At 40.9% G+C, this 22415-nt stretch overlaps 1 protein-coding gene across 1 annotated transcript in view; it reads left to right on the top strand.

The window, feature by feature from the left end:
* The window catches only part of LOC127617475 (cAMP and cAMP-inhibited cGMP 3',5'-cyclic phosphodiesterase 10A-like), a 150872-nt gene that overhangs the window by 110577 nt on the left and 17880 nt on the right, over positions 1 to 22415 (top strand). The window contains 7 exon segments of the mRNA XM_052089452.1: positions 8238 to 8393; positions 9919 to 9969; positions 11694 to 11752; positions 14630 to 14681; positions 18212 to 18354; positions 20819 to 20911; positions 21398 to 21584. Of these exon segments, the coding sequence (XP_051945412.1) occupies positions 8238 to 8393; positions 9919 to 9969; positions 11694 to 11752; positions 14630 to 14681; positions 18212 to 18354; positions 20819 to 20911; positions 21398 to 21584 (741 nt within the window).

The following is a 22415-nucleotide window of genomic DNA, read 5'->3' as shown; positions in this document are numbered from 1 at the left end:
ATCAATGTTTTGATGAATTAAGGCTATGAAATTAAGGCTTGAAATTGCCGACAAAGGACAACATGCTCTAACAAGGACAGAAAGAGATGTGGAAGGCCAGATGTACAACTAAACAAGAGGATAAGTACATCCTCTCTAGTTTGAGAAATAGACGCTTCGCATGTCCTCAGCTGACAGCTTCATTGAATTTCTTCACTTGATCCAAGATGGTGGCGCGGTAGCACGCAGCGGCCACTCCAGATCCAAAGTGGTGCTATTTTTGTTACTTAGCCCGACTTTTACGGCACATGGACATCGGAGAAACCCGTGTTCGTGTTTACCATAGCCAGACACTGCTAAAATATAAGACTCATGCAACAACCAAGCTGCCTTGACTTGCTGCGAAGACCAGGCCTCCAGTCCTCAGCGTTGCCTGATGCTAGTGGCTGGGGGCGAGGACGTCGTAAGCGGTGTGCAAGGAAGCGGAAGCAAGGCAAGAGGGTAGAGGTCCATGTTAAGCTAAAAACAAACCCTAGCTGGCCGGCTCTCCTGTCTATCCTGCTCTCAAATGTTCGCTCCCTGGACAATAAACTGGACTACATCCAACTCCAGATTACGCAGCGTGAGTTTAGAGACTGCTGCGTCTTTGTATTCACGGAGACGTGGCTCAGCGACAGTGTTCTGGACGTCGCCATTCAGCTAGATGGGCTCGCCTCGTTTCGTGCAGACAGAAATGCAGCTCTGTGTGGTAAGACTCGTGGTGGCTTGTGTATTTACATCAACATGGAATGGTGCAAGAACTCTATGCTAGTCTCTAGCTATTGCTCATTGCTGGTGGAGTAATGCTTGTGAGATTGTGACTGTTAGAATGAGACTTTTTTTATTTACCACGGGAATTCACCACTGTCATTATAACCGGAGTTTACATTCCGCCCAGTGCTAATGCTAAGGAAGCGCTCTGTGAACTGTATGGGGCTATTAGCGAACTGCAGAACGCTCACCCTGATGGAATGTTTATTGTTGCCGAAGATTTCAACCATGCGAATCTCAAGACAGTGCTCCCTAAATTCCATAAGTATGTGAACTTTGCAACGAGAGGGGCGAACACGCTTGATCTTGTTTACACAATCATCCCAGGCGTGTACCGGGCAGAGCCCCAGCCCCACCTCAGCTACTCAGACCACATCTCAGTTATGTTAAAGAAAAAGCCACTATTGAAACAGAAAAACAAAATGAAAATGTTAGAGTGGGTAAATAATCAGAAATTGGACAACAGATAATTGGAAAAGAGTGTTATGGATCTTAACCCCATTGAGCTTTTGTGGGATCAGCTAGACTGTAAGGTGTGTGAGAAGTGCCCAACAAGACAGTCACATCTATGGCAAGTGCTACAGGAAGTGTGGGGTGAAATGTCACCTGAGTATCTGGACAAACTGACAGCTAGAATGTCAAAGATCTGCAAAGCTGTCATTGCTGCACGTGGAGGATTTTTTGATGAGAATTCTTTGTAGTTTAAGTTCTAAAAGAAAATTCAAATTGCAATAATAATTGTTCACATTATTTATGTTCTGACTATAAATTGTGATCAATTGAATGCCACTTTGGTGAATTAAAGTACCAATTTCTTTCCATAAGAGCAAAATCTGTACATTATTCCAAACTTTTGATCACCAGTGTATATATTGTATTAAAATATGTAGCTAAATTCAGTTTAAAATCTTTTACTATGTTAAAGATTGTTTTATATGATTTGAACCACATTTCAGATATTTGTAAAATGTACAAATTCCATACAGCTATTCTATCCATATGATGTAATATTGTATGTGTAATAATTCTTGTTCGCTACAAATTTTTACACAATTTGCAACATTGGAACTTAAAACAAATACAATTCCACATTTCCACATTTAAGTGATTGAACTATATATATTTAAAAATACAGCTGGATTTGACCTGCAATCTCTTATTTAACACTGTGGCCATGGGAAAGTGAACATTTACAGTGACCGCAAAACATTCAGTTCCATTTTCACGTGTTGTGCAAAGACATGGATCGGCTTCTTTCAGCTTGTTGAATATGCATTTTCATTTGGGCATTTCTAATTTGCATTGGATGATGACAGAGAGCAGCAGAGAGTGCCAAGCGTGTGAGTCATTGTCATGGTAACCAGATTGCTGCGGATTGATAGAATGAAAGTATCATCAAATCATAAAATATATTCCCTTCCCTGCAATTGATAGCAGACACAATACCAAGAAGGACATTGAAGATATTTTATTTCAATAAATAAATCCGTGACCTAACAGCTGAAACCGGGACATTATTGCAATAATTTTTTTTTTGAGAAATGACGGTACACCGGGACATACCGAGTAAACCCGGGACCGACTTCTTGTCACCCTAGTTTTCTATCTGCTTTTCCTTCTTTCCATGATGTACTGTAGTGTTCCCCTTCTGTCACTCACTCGACGTTGTGTCGATTGTAGTGACACAAGGGGTCTCTTCTGAGAGCCTTGCGTACCTCAGAACTTGTGAAAGGCCAATGTCAAATTGGCAGACAGAATTTGCAGGTCCCGCCCTCGGACATACGTGTATAAAGGGGAGCGGGCGAGCTTCTGTCAGACAGATTTTTTTTACTGCTTCATCCACCTCTGCAAGAGAGCTTCTTTTGGATATGACGGCACATTCCAGCGGCTTTCTCCTCTCTGCACCCTGTGCAGACTCTGCTACTGGGTGGTGCAACAGTGCTTCTATCCTAAAAGAGTTTGATTTCTCTGAAAGAGTTTATTCTCCTCTAAAAGAGTTTATTTCTGGTAAAAGAGCAACATTTTCAGGATGCGTCTTTTTAAAGATGTAATACCACCGCTCTGTAGTTTCTGGATGTGACCTGGTAGTGATCACACTGAGGCAGCATTTGTGGATGGTTCATGTTCTTATTGCGAGGAAATGACACTGGAAGCTTTGTGGTCGCGGCTTTCATTTCTCAAAGCGAACGCCACTCCAGCCGCCCCCCGCATCACTCCTTCCCACGAGATTGAGGACAACCCGGCTGGCGATGGAGGCAATTTGATGATGGCAGCGGGCTCGGTTTTGCCGGGCACAGCCCCACGAACCACCCGCCCCCCTGGCACGCTCGACGGCGGCTCGCTTCACAGGCAGTTTGCCTCATCTCTGGAGCCAGGTTTGGATGACGACATCGCCACTGCATCGGAGAGCATTCAGGCGTCTGACGCTGAAGACCTGACCGGACTCCTATCCTTGGGCCAGCCCGCCCAGTCAGAGTCTGATGCTCAGATGGCTGACATGCTTTCCCGGGCCGCTGTGAGTATTGGGCTGGACTGAAACCCTCCGTCCTCCTCGGTACCTTTCTTCCCGGAAGTGCATGATGAGCTGACAAGTTCGTGGAGGGCACCTTTTACTGCCCAGAAACGAACTCCTCGCTCGTCCGCTCTCGCTACCCTGGACGGCGGGGCGGTCCACACAGAGGTCCCTCAGGTGGAAAGGGTGGTTGCGATCCACCTGTGTCCCGAAAACGCCGCCACGTGGCAGGACCGCCTGGTACTCCCCTCCAAGGCCTGTTAGACAACGTCGTCGCTGACTGCGAAAGCCTACAGTGCCACTGGACATGCCGCCTCTGCCTTGCATGCCATGGCTCTCCTGCAGGTACACCAAGCCAAGGCACTCAATGATCTGCTCCTGGGTAGTCCCGATCCCGACGTGCTGCAGGAAATGCGCTCTGCCACCGACCTCACTCTCAGAGCTACGAAGGTCACAGCGCAAGCACTCTGGCGGGCGATGGCCACCCTTGTGGTCCAGAAATGCCACCTGTTGCTGAATTTTGTCGAGATGCGCTCTCAGCCCCAGCGTTGGGTGCCCCACAGGCGGCGTATGTCCTTCGTCTCCATGACCTCTTCTAGGGCCCGTAAAACCCCTAAACGCTCCTGAGACTGCACATCCAACTGTGGTACCCAAATTGTCAATAAAAGAGCAATTTCCTCACTTCCATCATCAGACCGGCACGCGCCGTTCTCACGGCACCCCCCACCAAAACTTTGCAGTACCGGCTACCCAGACGCGGCCATCTAACCTCAGGACCCACGACTGCCCAGCCCCGGCAGGCCAGCGCTGACGAGTCTCGAAGACGTCCCTACAGGACCTCCTCCTCTGTCTATAACCCGCCACCTGCCGGGTGCTCGGAGCAAGGTAAGTGCTTTGTTCTCAGTACCCAAGCCTCGGAAGGCACTATTACCTGCTCCCCCCGCCATGAGGCCCCACCCGGTACGTCCAAAACGATCATCCTGTTAGTGCCACTCACACAAAATATAGGCTGGCCAGGTCCATCCGACTCGGCTACGCGATTCAATTTGCCAGGCTCCTGCCTCGTTTCAGCTTTATTCGCTCCAGAGATTGCCAATCTGCTACTTAAGGACGCAATAGAGCCTGTCCCTCCAGCAGATATGAAGAAGGGTTTCTACAGCCCTTCATCGTACCCAAAAAAGGCGGTGGTTTGCGGCCAATTTTTTGACTTGCGACTTCTCATCCAGACTTTACACTCACTGCCGAATTCTAACCTGCATTTGGCATCAAGATTGGTTTGTCCTGAAGGACACGTACTTCCACGTCTCCATTCTGCCTCGACACTGACCCTTCTTGCGGTTCATGTTCGACGGCCATGCGTATCAGTACAAGGTCCTCCCCCTGTCCCCTCGTGTCTTCACCAAGGTCACAGAGGCATTCTTTGCCCCGCTACAGGAAGTAGGCATCCGCATACTCAATTATCTCAATGACTGGCTCATCCTAACACACTCTCCAGAGTTGCTATGCACCCACAAGGACCAGGTGCTCACGCACCTCTGCCATTTAGAGCTTCTGGTCAACTGGGAATAAAGCAAGCTCTCTCCGGTTCAGAGCATCTCTTTTCTCGGTTTGGAGTTAGACTCAGTCTCAATGTCAGCGCCCCTCTTAACCGAGCACGCACAGTCAGTGCTCACGTGCCTCGCTCGCTTCAAGCCAGGCACAGTGGTTCCTCTCAAATGGTTCCAGAGGTTCCTGGGGTATATGGCATCCTCGCCCGCGGTCACGCCGCTCGGGTTGATGCATATGAAACCACTCCAGCACTGGCTTCAGACTCTAGTCCCGAAATGGGATTTGTTAATCACCCCTTCCTGCCGTCAGATTTCAACCCTTTGACAGACCTCTGTTTTCTGCGGACAGTCCCCCTACAGCAGGTGTCCAGACGTGTCGTGGTCAACACAGACACCTCTCAACTGGGCTGGGGCACCGTGTACTACGGGCAGGCAGCCGCTGGCTCTGGGATGGGGCCCCGCCTGTGTTAGCACGTCATCTGCCTCGAGTTGTTGCCAAGGCGGCGTATGCTCCCCTCACATGTCACAACTCGCCCGCCATCTCCTCCTTTGTAGTCAGCCGCGACTCAAGTCGCTGCTCGCCACTCACATCCCGGGCGACTACAACACAACGGCGAAGAAAGTCCCCCTCCACCTTGAAGGTGTATGTCGCTGCTATCGCAGTTCACCACAACGCAGTAGACGGCAAGACCCTTGGTAATCATGACTTGATTATGTTCCCTAGAGGTGCCCAGAACCCTTCCCGGCCAAGCCTATTCCCCTCCTAGGATCTCTCAGTGGTCCTCTCAGGCCTTCTGAGACCCCCCTTTGAGCCACTTGATTCGGTCGAGCTCAAAGCCCTCTCCATGAAGACGGCCCTCCTGATAGCGCTCACTACCAACCTGCAAGCGTTCTCTGTCTGCGACACTTGCCTGGAATTCGGTCCGGTAGATGCTCACGTCATCCTAAGAATCCTACGACCCCTTTCAGGGACCAGGTCGTGAACCTGCAAGCGCTGCCCCGGGAGGAGGCAGACCCAGCCTCTTCGTTGCTATGTCCGGTACGTGCTTTGCTTATCTATATGGACCTCACGCAGGGCTTTAGGTGCTCTGAGCAGCTCTTTGTCTGCTTTGGTGGACGGCAGAAAGGGAACGCCATCTCCAAACAGAGGTTAGCTCATTGGGTTGTTGATGCTATTGCCATAGCCTATCACACCCAGGCAGACTCGTGGGCACTGGCCTATGGCACCTCCTTAGCAGACATCTGTAGAGCAGCGGGCTGGGCAACACATTAACCTCAGGGTTGAGTCAGTCTCGCCCCGTGATTTGTCAGGTGCGAGCCGATAGAACTTGGTAATACGGAATAGCCGACCGGGTGTTCCCCTTGCATCCTTCACCAAGTTGATCTAGTGCGCCTTTTTTCCCAGGGAAGCTCTCGCTTCCTGGATGCTCTTCCTTCCTAGCCCTCTGGCCGCAGATTGAGTGGAGGAATTCGCCACCAGACCCACCACGAGTCGAGTGCTCTGTGTTGGGCTTGGCCTCCACAAACATAGTTCCCGCATCAGGCAACTCCCTGTGATGTATTTTCCGCGGTACGGTCCCCCTGCTGGTAGGACCCTCGTCTTCCTTGAGCAGTCCTCACTCCCCCCTCAGGGTGGCCATGTTTGTAGCAACTCCTCCCTTGTCAGGCAGGATCGTGCCATGTCCACGGGTGGCTTGACAAACCCCAAGGTGTATTAGCCACAAGTTACCTCCCCCAGTCTGGGCAGGTTGTCCTTTTTCCCTGAAAGAATAGGAATGCAAAAGAACGCCTTCCCCGACGCATCTATAGCGTTAAGATAGCCCCAGTCACTTTTCAACTCTATGATGAGAAACATAGAGAGAGAAAAGGCTGCAGCTGGCCAGCTGGCTCGTATGCAAGTCATGTTGCCTGTTTCCGTACGGGTACTGGAAACCTAAGAGTGGCATATATATTCCCTGATGGAAGGAACGAGACATTGTGTTCCCCTTGCCACGTCACTATCCCTACCACTGTAATGTGCCGTAACCTTATTCTCGGCTCCTCAGTGCAAAAACCTGTCAGGCAAACGCTCGCCCGCTCCCCTTTATACCCGTTTGACCGGGGGCGGGACATGCAAATTTGACATTGGCCTTTTCTCAAGTTCAGAGGTACACGAGGCTCTCAGAAGAGACCCCTTGTGTCACTAAAATCGACACAACGTCTCGTTCCTTCCATCGGGGAACAGAGGTTACAACGGTAACCATGACGATTCCCTCCCACTCTGTCTTTGCTAATTTAATGAGGGCAATTTTCTGCTGGTGCTATCGTCACCTAGTGGCATCTTCTTGTTAAAGTGAATGCGGGTTTAAAAACCTATTGCAACAAATACGAACACTAAATATTTTTTAAGATAATTGTTATTTTAGTTTAGTTTTTTCAGAGCCATGAAAATGTATTTGTTTAGTTTAAGTTTTTCCAATTATGTTGATTTGGTTTTTATTTCAATTTACGAAAAATCATTTACATTTAGTTTTCGTTTTAGATTTAGATTTAGTTTACGATAATAAACTTGGTTTGAACTTGAGGGGAACTGACTTTATGCATCCAACATAGTCTCGTGACAACTGGTAGTAATTCATACGAGATTGTGAAATAGTTAGATATTGTACGACTTGGTTTGTATGAAAAGGGACGACCTTTGTTCCCATAGAGACCAATCAATCAACAAACACTATTTCAAAACAGGCATCAAATGTTTGCTAGCCTCCTATCTAACACTTTATTTTCAAAAAGAAAATGCTTATAAACAATTTTTTTTTACTTTTTACACATTTGTTAATGTGTTACAATTGATTGATCTATGTCAATTAACTGTAATACGCTTCCTTCGTCTCATTCCAAACCCAAATATTTTTCTTCCAAAAGTTATTTTCTTTTTAAATCGTGGTTACGTTAGGGTTTGTGTAAGGGGTTACACTTTATGGTTAAGTTTAGATTTGGGTTAGGAAAAAATCTTAATAGCATTGTTCGTTGGTTTTTTATTTTTCTGGGAGTAAAACTCAAATGTTGTTGTAAGAGCCAACTTGTAAAATGTATTACAATTTGGCCATTGCCTACTATTATTACAACTTATCATGAGTCCAGGTTAAAAATCTAAACCAAAAAGTCAGTTTATTGAAAGTCATTCTAAAAATGGCTTTGAAAGTTAAGGTATTCAGAAAAATTAAGCTCTAGTATCACCTGACATTTTGTTTGATATTTTACCCATTAGAAAACCCTTATTGGTCGTCGAACACTTATTTATATTTATCTGTTATGAAGAGCAACAGAAGTTCCGAGTTTCTTCCCCTACATGTGTTTCGAAATTCTTCCCTGGATTGTGAGTGATTTGTGTTGTGTGTTTCCTGTAGGATGAGCGGTTTCCTCAAGGCACAGGACAGGTCTCAGGGATCCGTGTTCACTCTGTTTTGTGTCTACCCATCCTCACCGCCATCGGAGACCTCATCGCCATCCTGGAGCTTCAACGGCATTGTGGCAGAGAGCCCTTCAACCTCAGCCATCAGGAGGTATTTTGAGAGGGCATTTGAGGGAAAATGTGTTCATATTTTATCTAAACATGGCTTTGCTCTCAATTTTGTTAGCCAAGCTTTTTCAAATAAATGTCTATGGACAGCATCTGTGGCATGCTGTCGATTACCACAGACAAAATTCAACTGTATAAGCAAATGGGAAATGCATTTACAGTAATACACTTAGTGTAGTTTTAGAACTTAGTAATAAATCAGTATTAAATTACTGTATATTGATAACAAAATTCCAGGAGATCCGCAATTACAGAAATACTCAAACCAGCCCGTCTCGCACTAACAATCATGCCACGCTCCAAATCATTGAGATCCCATTTTTCTGATGGTTGATGTGAACATTAACTGAAGCTCATGACCAGCATCTGAATGATTTTATGCACTGCACTACTGCCACACGATTGGCCAATTAGATAATCACACGGATGATTGTTGGTGCTTGACAGGCTGGTTTGAGTATTTCTGTAACTGCTGATCTCCTGGGATTTTCACACACAACAGTCTCTAGAATTTACTCTGAATGGTGCCAAAAATAACAAACATCCAGTGAGCGGCAGTTCTGTGGACAGAAACACCTTGTTGATGAGAGAGGTCAACAGAGAATGGCCAGACTTATTTTGAACTGACAAAGTCTACTGTAACTCAGATAATCACTCTGTGTTGAGAAGTATGGGTTGGCGCTGTTTTGGCAGCACAAGGGGGGACCTACACAATATTAGTCAGGTGGTTTTAATATTGAGGCTCCATCATTGGAGGCTGAGGACAGGCCACAACCGAATGAACCACCACCTATTCACCAAGTTCAGATTTTCCCAGTCAGACCAGTGTCCCTGTCAGACAGTCAGAATGACAGCAGAACATCTACTGCAGTCCTGCCCACTACATGATGGCCTCAGATTCCAGATCTGGGCGGAGGAAACCACGGTGCAAAGAAAGCACTTTGGCAGTCTGGCGGACCTGCAGCGTATGGCAACCTTTGCACAGAGAACCAGTGTGTCCATCTGAGTGATCGACAAGAAGATATTGAGGCTGATTTTTTTTTTTATGTGTCTAATTACAGTTTGAATGGTTTGACATTTTTTATTTGTCTTTGTTTTCTTCAAATATAACTTGTCTCATATTTCATCTCAAGCACACTCTTCTCTGACACTTTTATTGACTTGGTTAATGAGGACGCTGTCGTTTTAATCAAATCTGTTCGTTTTAATAAAAGTCCACCCACTGGACATGAAAGTGCCAGAAGCTGAAGAAACTTCCGTTCTTTAACTAAATATGAGCTTCATATTTGTATGTTCATTCTTGTCTGTTTGGCTTCCCTTAATAAGTGCACTTATAAAAGTGCATTACTGTAAAATAATAAATAAATTACAAACTGTGTTACTAGTTTTTGTCTGTGGGGATCAACAGCATGTCAAACACGTAAATTACCCAAATATAATTTTATTTAAGAAAAGTACATTATAAATAGGTTTGATAAGCTCCTGTGAGTCATTGCATTGTTTTTCAGGTTGCAACAGCAAATCTGGCCTGGGCATCTGTAGCAATACACCAGGTTCAGGTGAGCACTTTTGAGGAAAGCATGCATACAGTGATAAACCCTTGTTGTTTTTGCAGCTTGACAGTTCTGGGTCCTCTTGCATAAGCTAGTTGATTTGGTTCTGCACACGTGTTTTGATTTCTGTAATCCACTGTGTACATGGAACGGTCTGCTGGTGGGCCCAGTGTAAGCAACCAGACCACACATTACACACACCCGCGTCTCAGGAGGTGCAATTAATGACAGTGCAGTCTTGTTTGTATGTGAACAGTTGCCAGCTGTGAGTGACACCACTCTGGGTTTTGATGTCCCTGTGCATCACTGGGCTCTTTGGGAGAAACTCCCTCTGTGGGACCAGAACCTTCTGGAGACCTTCAGGACATGTCCCGATGAGCATACAGTATCATATAAATATTTTTTAGAGCTATTAGATGTATTTTAAATCTATAAAGCGCTGATAGTATTGCACTGACACATAATAAGCAGCGTGAGTGCTGATGATCTAAATTTAATGGGACAGTTCAACAAAATAGCGCTTTTAATGAATTTCTGTCTAATTGTGTTGAACACAAAAGGCATTTTACACAAAAAAAAATGGCAGGATATTCCTTTCCATACAATGAAAGCTGATGTGTAGCAGTGGCTGTCAGGCTCAATGACTTTTGGAATATAAAATTAGGACCTGTTCCTCATGAAAACGTGGCTTTAGAATACTTATAATATAGAGTCACATGAAATAAACTTATATTGTGCATTTTCTGTCCATTTTGAATCTTGACAACCCACATCCCCATCTACTTTGTACTGTATGGAAAAGAGCAGTGCCATACCAATGGCAGCTTTGCCATTCTGCTAAACATCTACTTTTGTGTTCCATTCAAATAAAATAAAAATCATACATAGATCTTTAAAGCGACTCTGCGATCTCTTTTCTTAGACCTTTATTCAAATTAATGACTTATGGCTAGGTCCAGACTTTTTATGGGGCATTTTCTGCACTGATTTTTGGAGAAAATTTGTGGAATGGATTTAAACATGGTAAAAGGTGTTTAAAGGAACTGAACGCACTACACTCTTATTTATATCTGAAAGCGATTAAGTTAGCCAACATATTAAAAAAATGTACATGTTAGGGAAAGGAGATGTGTAGAAATGATGGCCAGAGTAAATCTGAGGAGCTTTTTGTGTATATTGTTGAACTTATTTATTATATGAAATTCATTTAATTTATTAATTAAACACAGAAGTTATCTAGTACAATGTTCATAAAGTACATTGCTCTTTTCTATACAATACAAATGAATAGGCCGTGACTGTCAAGCTCAAGGGCAAGATTTCCAGTTAACATTAACTTATATTTCAATCTGCTAGTTCAGTACATGGCTTCAGACTTGACAGTCCCAGTCCCTCTCTTCTTTTCATTATATGCAAAAGAGCAAGCAGGACATTTTACTAGAAGATTTCTTTTGTTTTCCAGGAATAAATAAGAGGTGGGTATACAGTAGATGATGACAAAAATGTCACATTGGGGTGAAGGTGATCTATCCCTTTATTAAGTCTTTTATTAAGTCCTTTATTTTTTTACCCTTATGACCCTTTTAGCTTACTGGTGAGCAATATAATGATATTCAAATTAATTTGACTTTAAGAAAGTAACTTTGTAGATCGAAAGACAGTGACGGGTATATTAATTCAGACACTGGCGATTACCGTCTTCAAACTTCCTGTTTGTCTTTTGTTTTCAGGTCTGCAGAGGTCTTGCCAAACAGACAGAACTCAATGACTTTCTCCTTGATGTGTCAAAGTAAGCCTGTTATGCCTATATATGTGAAGTGTATATGGGTGAATCTGGGTGTAAACTGTCAAGAACATGACTGGGTAATATTTCACCCCACTGTCGAAATAAAATAAAATAAGACTATTTTGAATATTCTAGAAATATAAGATTTGTGGATACAATTTTTTACGCTTATTTCAGGACCATCCAGATTTTTTGCATTGTGACATTATATAACATTTAAGTAAATTTTCCCCCTCATTATTGTAATGTGAAAAACTGTTACTGTTACTGTAAAGTAGAGGTGCGGAACATCAGGCCTCGGGGCCATAAAAGTCCCACCAGACCATTTTACCATTCCCGCGAGGCCATTTGAGAATTGATTTGAAAAGCAAAAAATGTATTTGATTCCATTAACTAAAAAATAATAATAAATATAGCTGCAAGCAGCGATACCGGGCTCAAGCCAATTATCAGCACCATGAGCAGCAAAACAAGCTTTGTGACATGTTTTTGGTTAGTCCGATGAAGAGTGTGTGAGTCAGAAAAAGTAAACTTTCAGTCATAAAAAAAAAAACATTTATTTTAAAAATAACTAAAAATTGCTATTTCACTTTTGTTCAGTATGTGGCACTGTTCTGAAAATGCTGAGGTACAATCTGGGCATGATGGTTATCATACAAGAAAGCATTCAATAGTTATAAGCCAAAATAGCTATTTTTCTATCTCCTGACCAGTAGGTGACAGTGTACCAAAATGCTGCAGGTAACCTTGGGACTTAATGGTCATGACATGTACAGATGACACGTACAAAGTACCAAGTTTCGTCCCAATCCCTCAAAGCATTACGGAGATACAGCCTCAAGTTAAATTTTGCAAATTCTTTGTCGAATTCTTTAAAGCACCATCGGATGCATGGTTTAGATGATTCAGGCCAATTTTCGTGCAAATCTGAAAAATTATTTAATGACAGAAAATGACGTCATAGGGTGCAATCGAATCGTCGTGAGCCATGGAATAATAGGGAAAAAATTGTTTCTAGGACTCACGGTTCAAAAGTTATTAACATAAACGTGAGTTCAAGTTTGGGCAGTTGGTAGTGCTAGAGGGTTTGAGGCAGAGATGCCAAATTTGCTGTGGTGACACACCAGTCTGTCCTCTATCTGTGTGCTAAATTTCATAACTTTCCCACAAGCGGTTCTATGGGCTGCCATAGACTCAAGAGCGGAATAATAATAGGAAAACTAACGAAAACAATAGGGGTCTTTCGCTCCTTCGGGGCTTGACCCCTAGTAATGATTAAAAATAATTACAACACAGAATATGCAAAATAGAGAGACTTTTTTATAAAAATTTTCTTGGTACATGAGCATGTACAAATTACCCCACCCCCTTAAAAAAACACAAGATGTAAATTGCCAATGTCTGGCACAATAATATTTTGATTCGATTTAATCGTTATTATATTATGTGCTTATTTTACACAATTAATTAGTTTTATTATGTCAGAAATGCAACAAATATAATTTGAATATTTTATTGAGCTCTCTAAAAAGTGCAAATCCAGTATCTACATTGGGACATCCACAACAAAATAAAGTTCTTAAGATAATATAGAAAAACAAATTATAAAAAATAAAGTCACACACAAGCGATCATCAATCATTTGATGACAGCTCATTTCCTGAATGAGGTAATCACTATAGTGACAATTTGTCATTTCTACAACAGTCAAGCAAGACTTTCAATCCAAAATACTTACAAACCCACGACAGGAGAGTTTGTGCTATCTGTGTTTTTTCTTGGCTACAACTTCCACAGTTATATTGAAAAATTCTGTTACAGTTTACTGTGATAAATGTTAGTAAGTGTGTTGACGTGAAGATGTGAAAAGTCTTGTAATTGATGTTGGTGCAGCGCAGGTGTTGCTGGTCAGAAAATCACTGCTGTTTAACTGTTTGATGTGGTTGAATTGTTTCACAGCACTTTAAAATAGAAAATACTAATATGTAGAATTCAAATGCATCGCATGCGCTACAATATCGATTTAATCGCACGTGATCCTCTCTGTGCTATCCTGTCACCGGAGCTCACAGCCCAGTTGATGCGCATGTGCACACAGATAGAAAAGAGCGCAAACTTCAATCACTCCACGCGCATCCGTGTCCCACAATATGAGAAGCATATTTGGTGATTATAAAGCGAAATGGAAATCATACGGTTGCTGCATCGCATGATGGAAATGCATTCAGATGGCTGGCATTGGAGCTTTAAAATAAAGGTGCATTTTTAACAAATGTATGGGTTGTATCGATGCATCGATTGATCGTTAAACCCCTAATATATATATATTAGTATGTATAATATAAATAATATATAATATGTATATCATATGTAATTTTCATAAATATAATTACTAAATTAATATTATTATAATATAATTGTAAATTATATATATATTACATATATATTATATAAAATTACATTTTATTGTGTTAGTAGTTACTTTCTTAAATACTGATTTAATAAAAAAAAAGATTATTACATAATACAATAATATATATATAGTAAAAATATTTAAACATCTAGTTAGTTGTTGTAGTAGTAGTAGTAGCTGCCTTTAATATTAATTTAAATATAAACATTGCATTACAGTACTCGTGTATATATATATATATATATAATTCAATTTGTCTTTCTCTTGATTAATTTGATTTTGGGGTGAAATGTGACTGATCATATTCTTGAATTATTTCAGTATTTATTGACAATCAACAGTCCATATGAATATTTTAAAATCAAGTCTTTAAATAAAATGCCTGCATTTGTGCTACAGTGGTCTTCATATCATATGGTTTTCTCTTTAAAATGACAGCTCTTTTTCTGCTTTTCATTATCAAACAGAACGTACTTTGACAACATAGTGGCAATAGATTCTCTACTTGAACATATTATGGTGAGTATGTTTTTTTCTCTCAGTTGGGTCACATGCTCGGTCATGAGGACAAACATGCTGTTCTTCTGTCGCTCATCTGTGTCACCATCAACGCTACAGAAATCTGTGCTATGAAAGGCCTTCTCTTTTTTGTTTTCCCTGTTCTGTGATAACCCCCACTTGTCACCGCTCACCCCATCAGCCTTGGGCTTGTCCTAAATTGTGTTCTCTACATCTCTCTCTCATGCTGTCAGCACATGAACCATGGAGAGCGATGCTGTCGAACCCAAACGCAGAGTTTATTCAAGATGAAGACAAATATACAAACAGAAATAGCACTAAGAATACTAAAGATGATAACAAAAGAATGGCTTTTGCTCAAGGCACAACAGAGAATTAATAACTGAACATGAGTGTATAAACAGAAGTACAAATGATTAACACAAAACAGTTGAACACAATGATGACGGAGGACAGGTGAGGATGATAACAGTGCATCTTGGGAAATGTAGTGAAGGCGATTTCAATATTAGAGTCTCTAAAAGACAGTTGAACACACAGAATAGTTCGTGACACATGCATACAAGCACAGATATTCCTAGAGTCCAAGTGTCAGATCACTGGCCCCCTCGTGTCTGCGTCCCTCCTTCCCGCTGAGAAAAGCAGCACAGGAAGTGATGTAAGCAGATCAGGGAAAGGACAGACACTCTTGGATCTGTAAATGCTCCAGTCGTTTCTTTCAAGAGAAGGATCACTGATTCATTCGTCACAGTTTTCCAAGCCCAGACTTACAAAATGGGAGGAAACATTGTAGTAGGCATATGAATAGGACTTTAAACTCTTTAAAAGAAGCAGAAGTTTTTTTTTGATGGGATGAGACACAACAGGATCCAAAGTTGTGAAATCAAGAGGAAAGTACAAATTCCTCAGTTGTTGGTCTTAATATAAAGTGTAGCGGTTGACCACCTATGGGTTTTTTAATTGCACATATCGATACAGGCATCTTAAGCGAAAGATGGCTGTTGGCTGATGGAATGCCAATAAACACAACCAGTAAAACATTTGGACACATCCACTCATTACAAATGCTGAGTAGATTACTTCTGAAATGTCATGCAGTTATGTAAAGAGCACAACTAGAATTGCAATCAGTAGCATTTTCTTTAAATTTACACTTTTTAGTTTATCTAATCTGACTCTATTTAGTAATTAGATAAACTTTTAGTAATATATATAGATAGTAATTGCATGTTTTGATGGAAATGTAATTTTAAGTGTATGACATACCCATTGGCACTCCTTTCATTAAACATTAGTAAGCATGAAATCAAAAAACTATTTGTTTTGCCTAATTCCTAACCCTAAAATAACCTATAATGTATGTATTATATATATATATATATATATATATATATATATATATATATATATATATATATATATATATATATTTATGATTTATTTATACATTTTAAGATACATTACAGACACAACAAACAAACACGGAAAAAAAAATATATATATATATATATATATATATATAATAAATAAAACACTGCGATAAGCAACAGTGAACAAACACTAAAGTTAAGAGAAAAAATAAATAAATACAAATATATATGCAAATATAAAAAAATAAAATAATAATAAATAAAATACAATCGTGCAATATAGAATTAGTATGTACATATAGGCCGGCGGCTGAGGGGAACTGGGGGTGGGGGGACGGGACAAATCAAACACAAAGAGCAGGGTCAAGTTGGAGAGTTTGGACTTGTGCAAGAAGGGGCTGCCAGAGCTTGACAAAAATGGTGCTAGGTCGGCGAAGAGTGTATCTAATTTTCTCTAATTTCATAAAATAGAGAACATCTCTTACCCAGCGGGTGTGAGATGGGGGGTGAGGACACTTCCAATTCAATAGAATTAGACGTCTTGCCAAAAGAGTTGTAAAAGCTACAAAATCTGAGAAGTAGGAAGGCAAAGGGTGGTCAGGTGGGAGAACCCCAAATAAACCAGTAATTGGACAAGGTGGGATATCCACCGAGGTAATGGCTGACAACGAGACAAAAGTTAGCTTCCAAAAGGTAGACAGGGCAGGGCAGGTCCAAAACATATGGATTAGAGTAGCTGAACCAGAATGACACCTGTCACACTCAGGGTCAATAGAAGGGTTTATGTATGTATTATAATCATTTTATATTAACAAAAATTATTAATATATTTATTTTTATATTTGTCTATATTTGTCTAAAAAAACGAATTTCAATCCTTTTAGTTCAACGGGTTTTTAAGATCATAAGGTTTTTGAAAGAAATGGAGTTGCAGTCAAGTGTGTCCAAACTTTTACAATGTAGAATGTTTTTTTCAAAATAAAACAGAAAACTGAAATGAAATCTACAATACTTTTACACAATATGTACTCTAAATTTATAACAACAAAAAAAATGACATTGAAATTGTTCACTATCCATTAATAAGGCTGTTGGTAGATTCATACACAAAGGGGAACAACTTCTTTTAGTGGCTGATGCAAATAATCCCAAAATCACAGATTACCGTAATTGGTCTGGGGTGAGTTTCGCATACAACAATGTAACTCATTGTTTCCCAAAACCATAGTAACTGTCACACATCCATCATTCTAACCACGTTGGTTCAACAATACAGAGCTGTCGTTAATGACATTACGCAGGGGGTGGAGTAATCATTTGTGCAGGTATTAAATTATAATAGCTCATTTAAACATACACCAGAAAGCTGTTTAATGTGTGAAAGCTGCTGAAGACACAAAAGGGGCATGTTCTTTGTAATGCAACAGATACACTGCCCTACAATAGATGGGATTTCCTCTATTTCAGATTTAGGGGTTCCCCGACTTTTAAAAACCTATTAGGACGGCATTTATTAACAAAAACTCATAAAAGCTGTGATCTCAGACTCTGATAGAAATGCTGTGTGATGAAGAGCTTTCTTTTAAAAGCCTTTAATCCAATAAACCGCATTTGCATGTTTCAGAATGCACTTTCTGCAAAACCCTTTTCTGAAGGGCATTTAATGTGGTCAAAGTGTTGACAGAATTAAAGGTGTTTATACAGAATAAATGATATAGAAGCCGCAGCTAGATACCAAGAAACAATGCCTCTAAACATGCTGAAAGTCTTTCACTATAAATTTGCCAACAGCACTGGCATAGTAATATTGTTACTAATATGAAGTGAATTCTTAAACAAACTTTGTGTATGGGTCGGCTGTGGTTCAGGTGGTAGAGCGGGTTGTCCACTAATCGTAGGTTTGGTGGTTCGATTCCTGGCCCACATGACTCCACATGCCGAAGTGTCCTTGGGCAAGTCACCCAAGTTGCTCCCAATGGCAGGCTAGCACCTTGCATGGCAGCTCTGCCGTCATTGGTGTATGAATGGGTGAATGGGACACAGTGTAAAGTGCTTTGGTAACCACTAAGTTTAAAAAAGGCGCTATATAAGTGCAGACCAGTTACCATTTGTTGTTGGGAAATGACATTCAGGAAATGCATGTGTTTACTCGTGTTTCAGATATATGCAAAAAACCTGGTTAATGCAGACAGATGTGCGCTCTTCCAGGTAGATCACAATAACAAAGAGCTGTACTCTGATCTGTTTGATATTGGAGAGGAGAACGAAGGGAAGCCTGTCTTTAGGAAAACAAAAGAAATTAGGTGAGCACCCACAATTCCACTCTCAGACATGTTTAATCCTCATAAAGTTCATGCAGTTAAAGTGTGATTTTGAAAAAAAAAAAAATTTTTGAATTTCTGCTGTTGACACTGAGGGAACCCAAACCGAAAACAAATTCGATCAGTGCTTACCGTAATTTCCGGACTATAAACCGCAACTTTTTTCCCACGCTTTGAACCTCGCGGCTTATACAATGACGCGGCTAATATATGGATTTTTCCCACTTTCAAATTTTATAAAAAAAACAAAATAAAAAAATGTATTCTGTGACGTGCTCAGTTTTTCGGCAGCGTGAAGCTTTCATTAGACCAATGAAATTGCCGAACGGGTTAAGGTCAAAACAACTTTTTTTGTTTACTGTTTAGATTAAATCGAGCGCGCTCAAACTTCCCATCATTCTGATTACGGTAGTAATTTTGTCACCCTCACCATGGCAAAGACATGGAAAAACGCATATGATGCTGCTTTCAAGTTGAAGGCGATTGATCTGGCTGTTGAAAAGGAAATAGATCTGCTGCACGGGAGCTTGGTCTTAATGAGTCGATGATAAGACGTTGGAAACAGCAGCTTGAGGAATTGACTCAGTGCAAAAAGACAAAATCTGAGGCTATTCAACTCCGACACCGAAGGAGATGACTTCAGTGGTTTCAGTGCACAGGACGAGGAAGATAGTGACCAATTACTTTCTTGGTAGGCTACTGTTTACTGCAAATGTTTTATTACAAGCCGTGTGTGGCAGCGGGGGCGTGGTCAAGCGCCCGTCCGGGAGAGAAAAGCTGTAAGGGCGCTTACACATGCGCTAAATTATGTCTAACACCGGTGTCTAATTTCAAGTGCCCTGCTTCACGTGTCCTTGGGAAAACTGTCACACGGGCACCAGTGTGACAGTTTTCAGCAGGGCACTTGACGTTCCAGGTAAGGCTTTTAATGGCCACAGCAATGTTTACAATCAATTTTAAAGTTTCTCAATTCCTCTATGCGCCAACACTAGACTGACGTGTGTCACTCTCTCAGCTCTGTGGCTGCTGCCTTTTTATGCCGCTCTCCCCATGCTTACTGAAATTAGACACCGGTGTTAGACATAATTTAGCTCAGGTGTAAGCGCCCTTACCGCTTTTCTCTCCCGGACGGGCGCTTGACCACGCCCCCGCTGCCACACCGTGTTTCGTTAAAGCCTATTTATTTTTGTTACAAGCCGTGTTTCTTTAAAGCCTGAGTAAAGTTAATTTGTTTCAATGTACCGGTAGGCACCTGCGGCTTATAGACAGATGCGGCTTATTTATGTTCAAAATAATATTTTATTTAAAAATCAGTGGGTGCGGCTTATATTCAGGTGCGCTCAATAGTCCGGAAATTACGGTAAATTGTGCTACATCTTAAAGGGATATTTCACTCAAAATGAAAATTCTCATCATTTACTCTCCCTCATGCCATACGAGATGTGTATGACTTTCTTTCTTCTGCAGAACACAACTGAAGATTTTTAGAAGATCATCTCAGAACTTTGAAGCTCCAAAAAGCACATAAAGGCTTAATTCACATGACTCCAGTTACATTTATATATTCAGAAGCTATATGATAACTGTGGGTGAGAAATAGAAAAATATTTAGGTCCTTTTTCTATAAATCTACACTTTCACGTCCACATTCTTCTTCTTTTGTTTTTTGGCGATTCGCACTCTTCATGCATATCGCCACCTCCTGATCGAGGCTGGTAAAAGGTCAAGATTTATAATGAAATTTATTAGATCGGTTCCACTGGAGTTGTATGGATTACTTTTATGTTGCCTTTATGTGCTTTTTGGAGCTTCAAAGTTCCGGTCACCATTCACTTGGATTGTATGGACCTACAGAGCTGAAATAGTCTTCTAAAAAATTGTATTTGTGTTCTGCAGAAGAAAAAAGTCATACACATTTGGGATATCATGAGGGTGAATAAATGATGAGATCACTAAACACACCTCCTTTCTACAGTTTGTAAAGTAGGCTTATTATAGATTGTTTCATTCACAAAACTACATGCAGTTTGTCCGCCGAAATATACATTGCACTGTTTCTGCCGAAATTCAGGCAGTAAACTGGTTATTGTTTAAAAAAGGTGCTTATGTACGTTTTCTATCAATTATAGCAGCAGTAATTTATCATTGATCACCAAAGATGGAGAAGACTGTTATAACCTAGCATATATCTAGATGCACGGTGTACTGGAGTCAAGCACTTTAGTGAATCAGATGCTAAACCAGCGCATACCACGAGTGCTAATCCACAGCGCTTTTACCTTAATTGTGCTCAATTTTCATTAGTCAATAATGTCACAATTGTAAAAACTCTTAAATGGTCTTGGGGTGAAATGTGACCTGGACAAGTTTTTGAAATTAACTAATGCACGTCTTACAGCAAGCACAGTTCGTAAATTGGTAGATAACCTTTAACACCCACCTGCAGGTTTTCTATAGAGAAAGGAATAGCCGGTCAGGTGGCACGGACGGGAGAAGTTTTGAATATTCCAGATGCCTATGCAGACCCTCGATTCAACAGGTAATGAAGATTTTCTATGTTTTAACACCTGAGATTTCTTTAAACAACCAGGTTACACAACAAGCCAGTTATGGCTTGATGAATCACTGATGCAACATAATACACAATTTTGCACTGCATCATACGAGAAGCTAGCTTATTATTAATTTGTTAGTCATTTTATGGTTACAGTACCATAGCAATAATACAAGATTTGAAAGAACAAATAATATATGTAATTTTGCTTAAAGACAACAAAGCTTTTTGTGTACCATTAAGATGTACAAACAGTGGTCTGTGGTTGTAGGCATTAAAGTGGACATGTCAGATAAAAGTGGCTTGTGATAAATCTGGAATTTTGTAAAAAAGTTGATTATGTAAAGTCCAGATGAGCCAGCAATAGAAACCCTTGTGTGGTTACTCAGTTATACAGTGTACAGGTACTATGGGTGTTTACCTCTGTATACGTGTATGTTTGTGTGCATTTCTCTGTTCCACTTTTCTTAGAGAAGTAGATCTCTACACTGGCTACACAACGCGCAACATCCTGTGCATGCCCATTGCCAGCCGGGGGACTGTGATTGGTGTTGTACAAATGGTGAACAAGCTGGGAGGAAGTGCCTTTACTAAAACTGATGAGAACAACTTTAAGATGTTTGCTGTCTTCTGTGCTTTGGCCTTACACTGTGCAAATGTAAGTGTACACATAACGATGAACCATGATTTGTTTTTTATTTAACATCATGATTTTTGGTTAAAATGAATACAGTGGCTCGAAAAGGATTGGCAAGCAAGTGGCATCTGCAAAATAAATGAAGCTTGGGTGGAGGAGGGTTTTTAGAGAAAACTCTCGCAGTGCGTTGCAGTGAAACCAGCTTACTTGTTGTCTGATCAAATTGAACTGTTAGACAAAGTGAGAGTACGCAAATTGATTGGCTACCCGTTTACAAGTCAACGGACCTATTAGCTCACACCTTGTTTATTGGCTTAACATTTCACATGTGAGCAAGTTGATTGGCTAACAGGTAACAAGCTTGCACCATTTAGAGTTGCATGCCTGAACTTCCCCACAAGTTTATACATGTGTCGTAGCATAGTATAGGCAGGTGTAGCATTTGACAACCAGAAAGAGTCCATATACATTTTTTTAATTGTTGTTTTCATAAGCAACTAATGATGGATAAAAATCACCATGATGGAAAACTCATTCATCAGAATGCCTGATAATGTTTATTACTTACTGAGGTCACTGTGGTGTGACAGATGAGCTTTTAAAAGTACAAATATTTGATGTACTATATGTAGTAATAAATAATACATAATACAGTAGTAATAAATAGTAATATTCCATAAAAATAAAAATAATAATTTTGTTTAAATAGTTGAATTTTAGCATTTGACACTGCTGAAACTGCTTGAAATTGCATGTCAGTGTCCCAAATACATTTAGCATGACTTGGAGCCCAATAAAACATCTGTGGCCAACGATTAGAGCTATTACTGTAGAGCTATAAAGAATGGGAAT

The sequence above is a fragment of the Xyrauchen texanus genome, chromosome 24 (genome assembly GCF_025860055.1).
Source record: "Xyrauchen texanus isolate HMW12.3.18 chromosome 24, RBS_HiC_50CHRs, whole genome shotgun sequence".
NCBI lineage: Eukaryota > Metazoa > Chordata > Actinopteri > Cypriniformes > Catostomidae > Xyrauchen > Xyrauchen texanus.
Note: the sequence above shows the minus strand (reverse complement) of the source record. Positions and strands in the feature narration are given on the sequence as shown.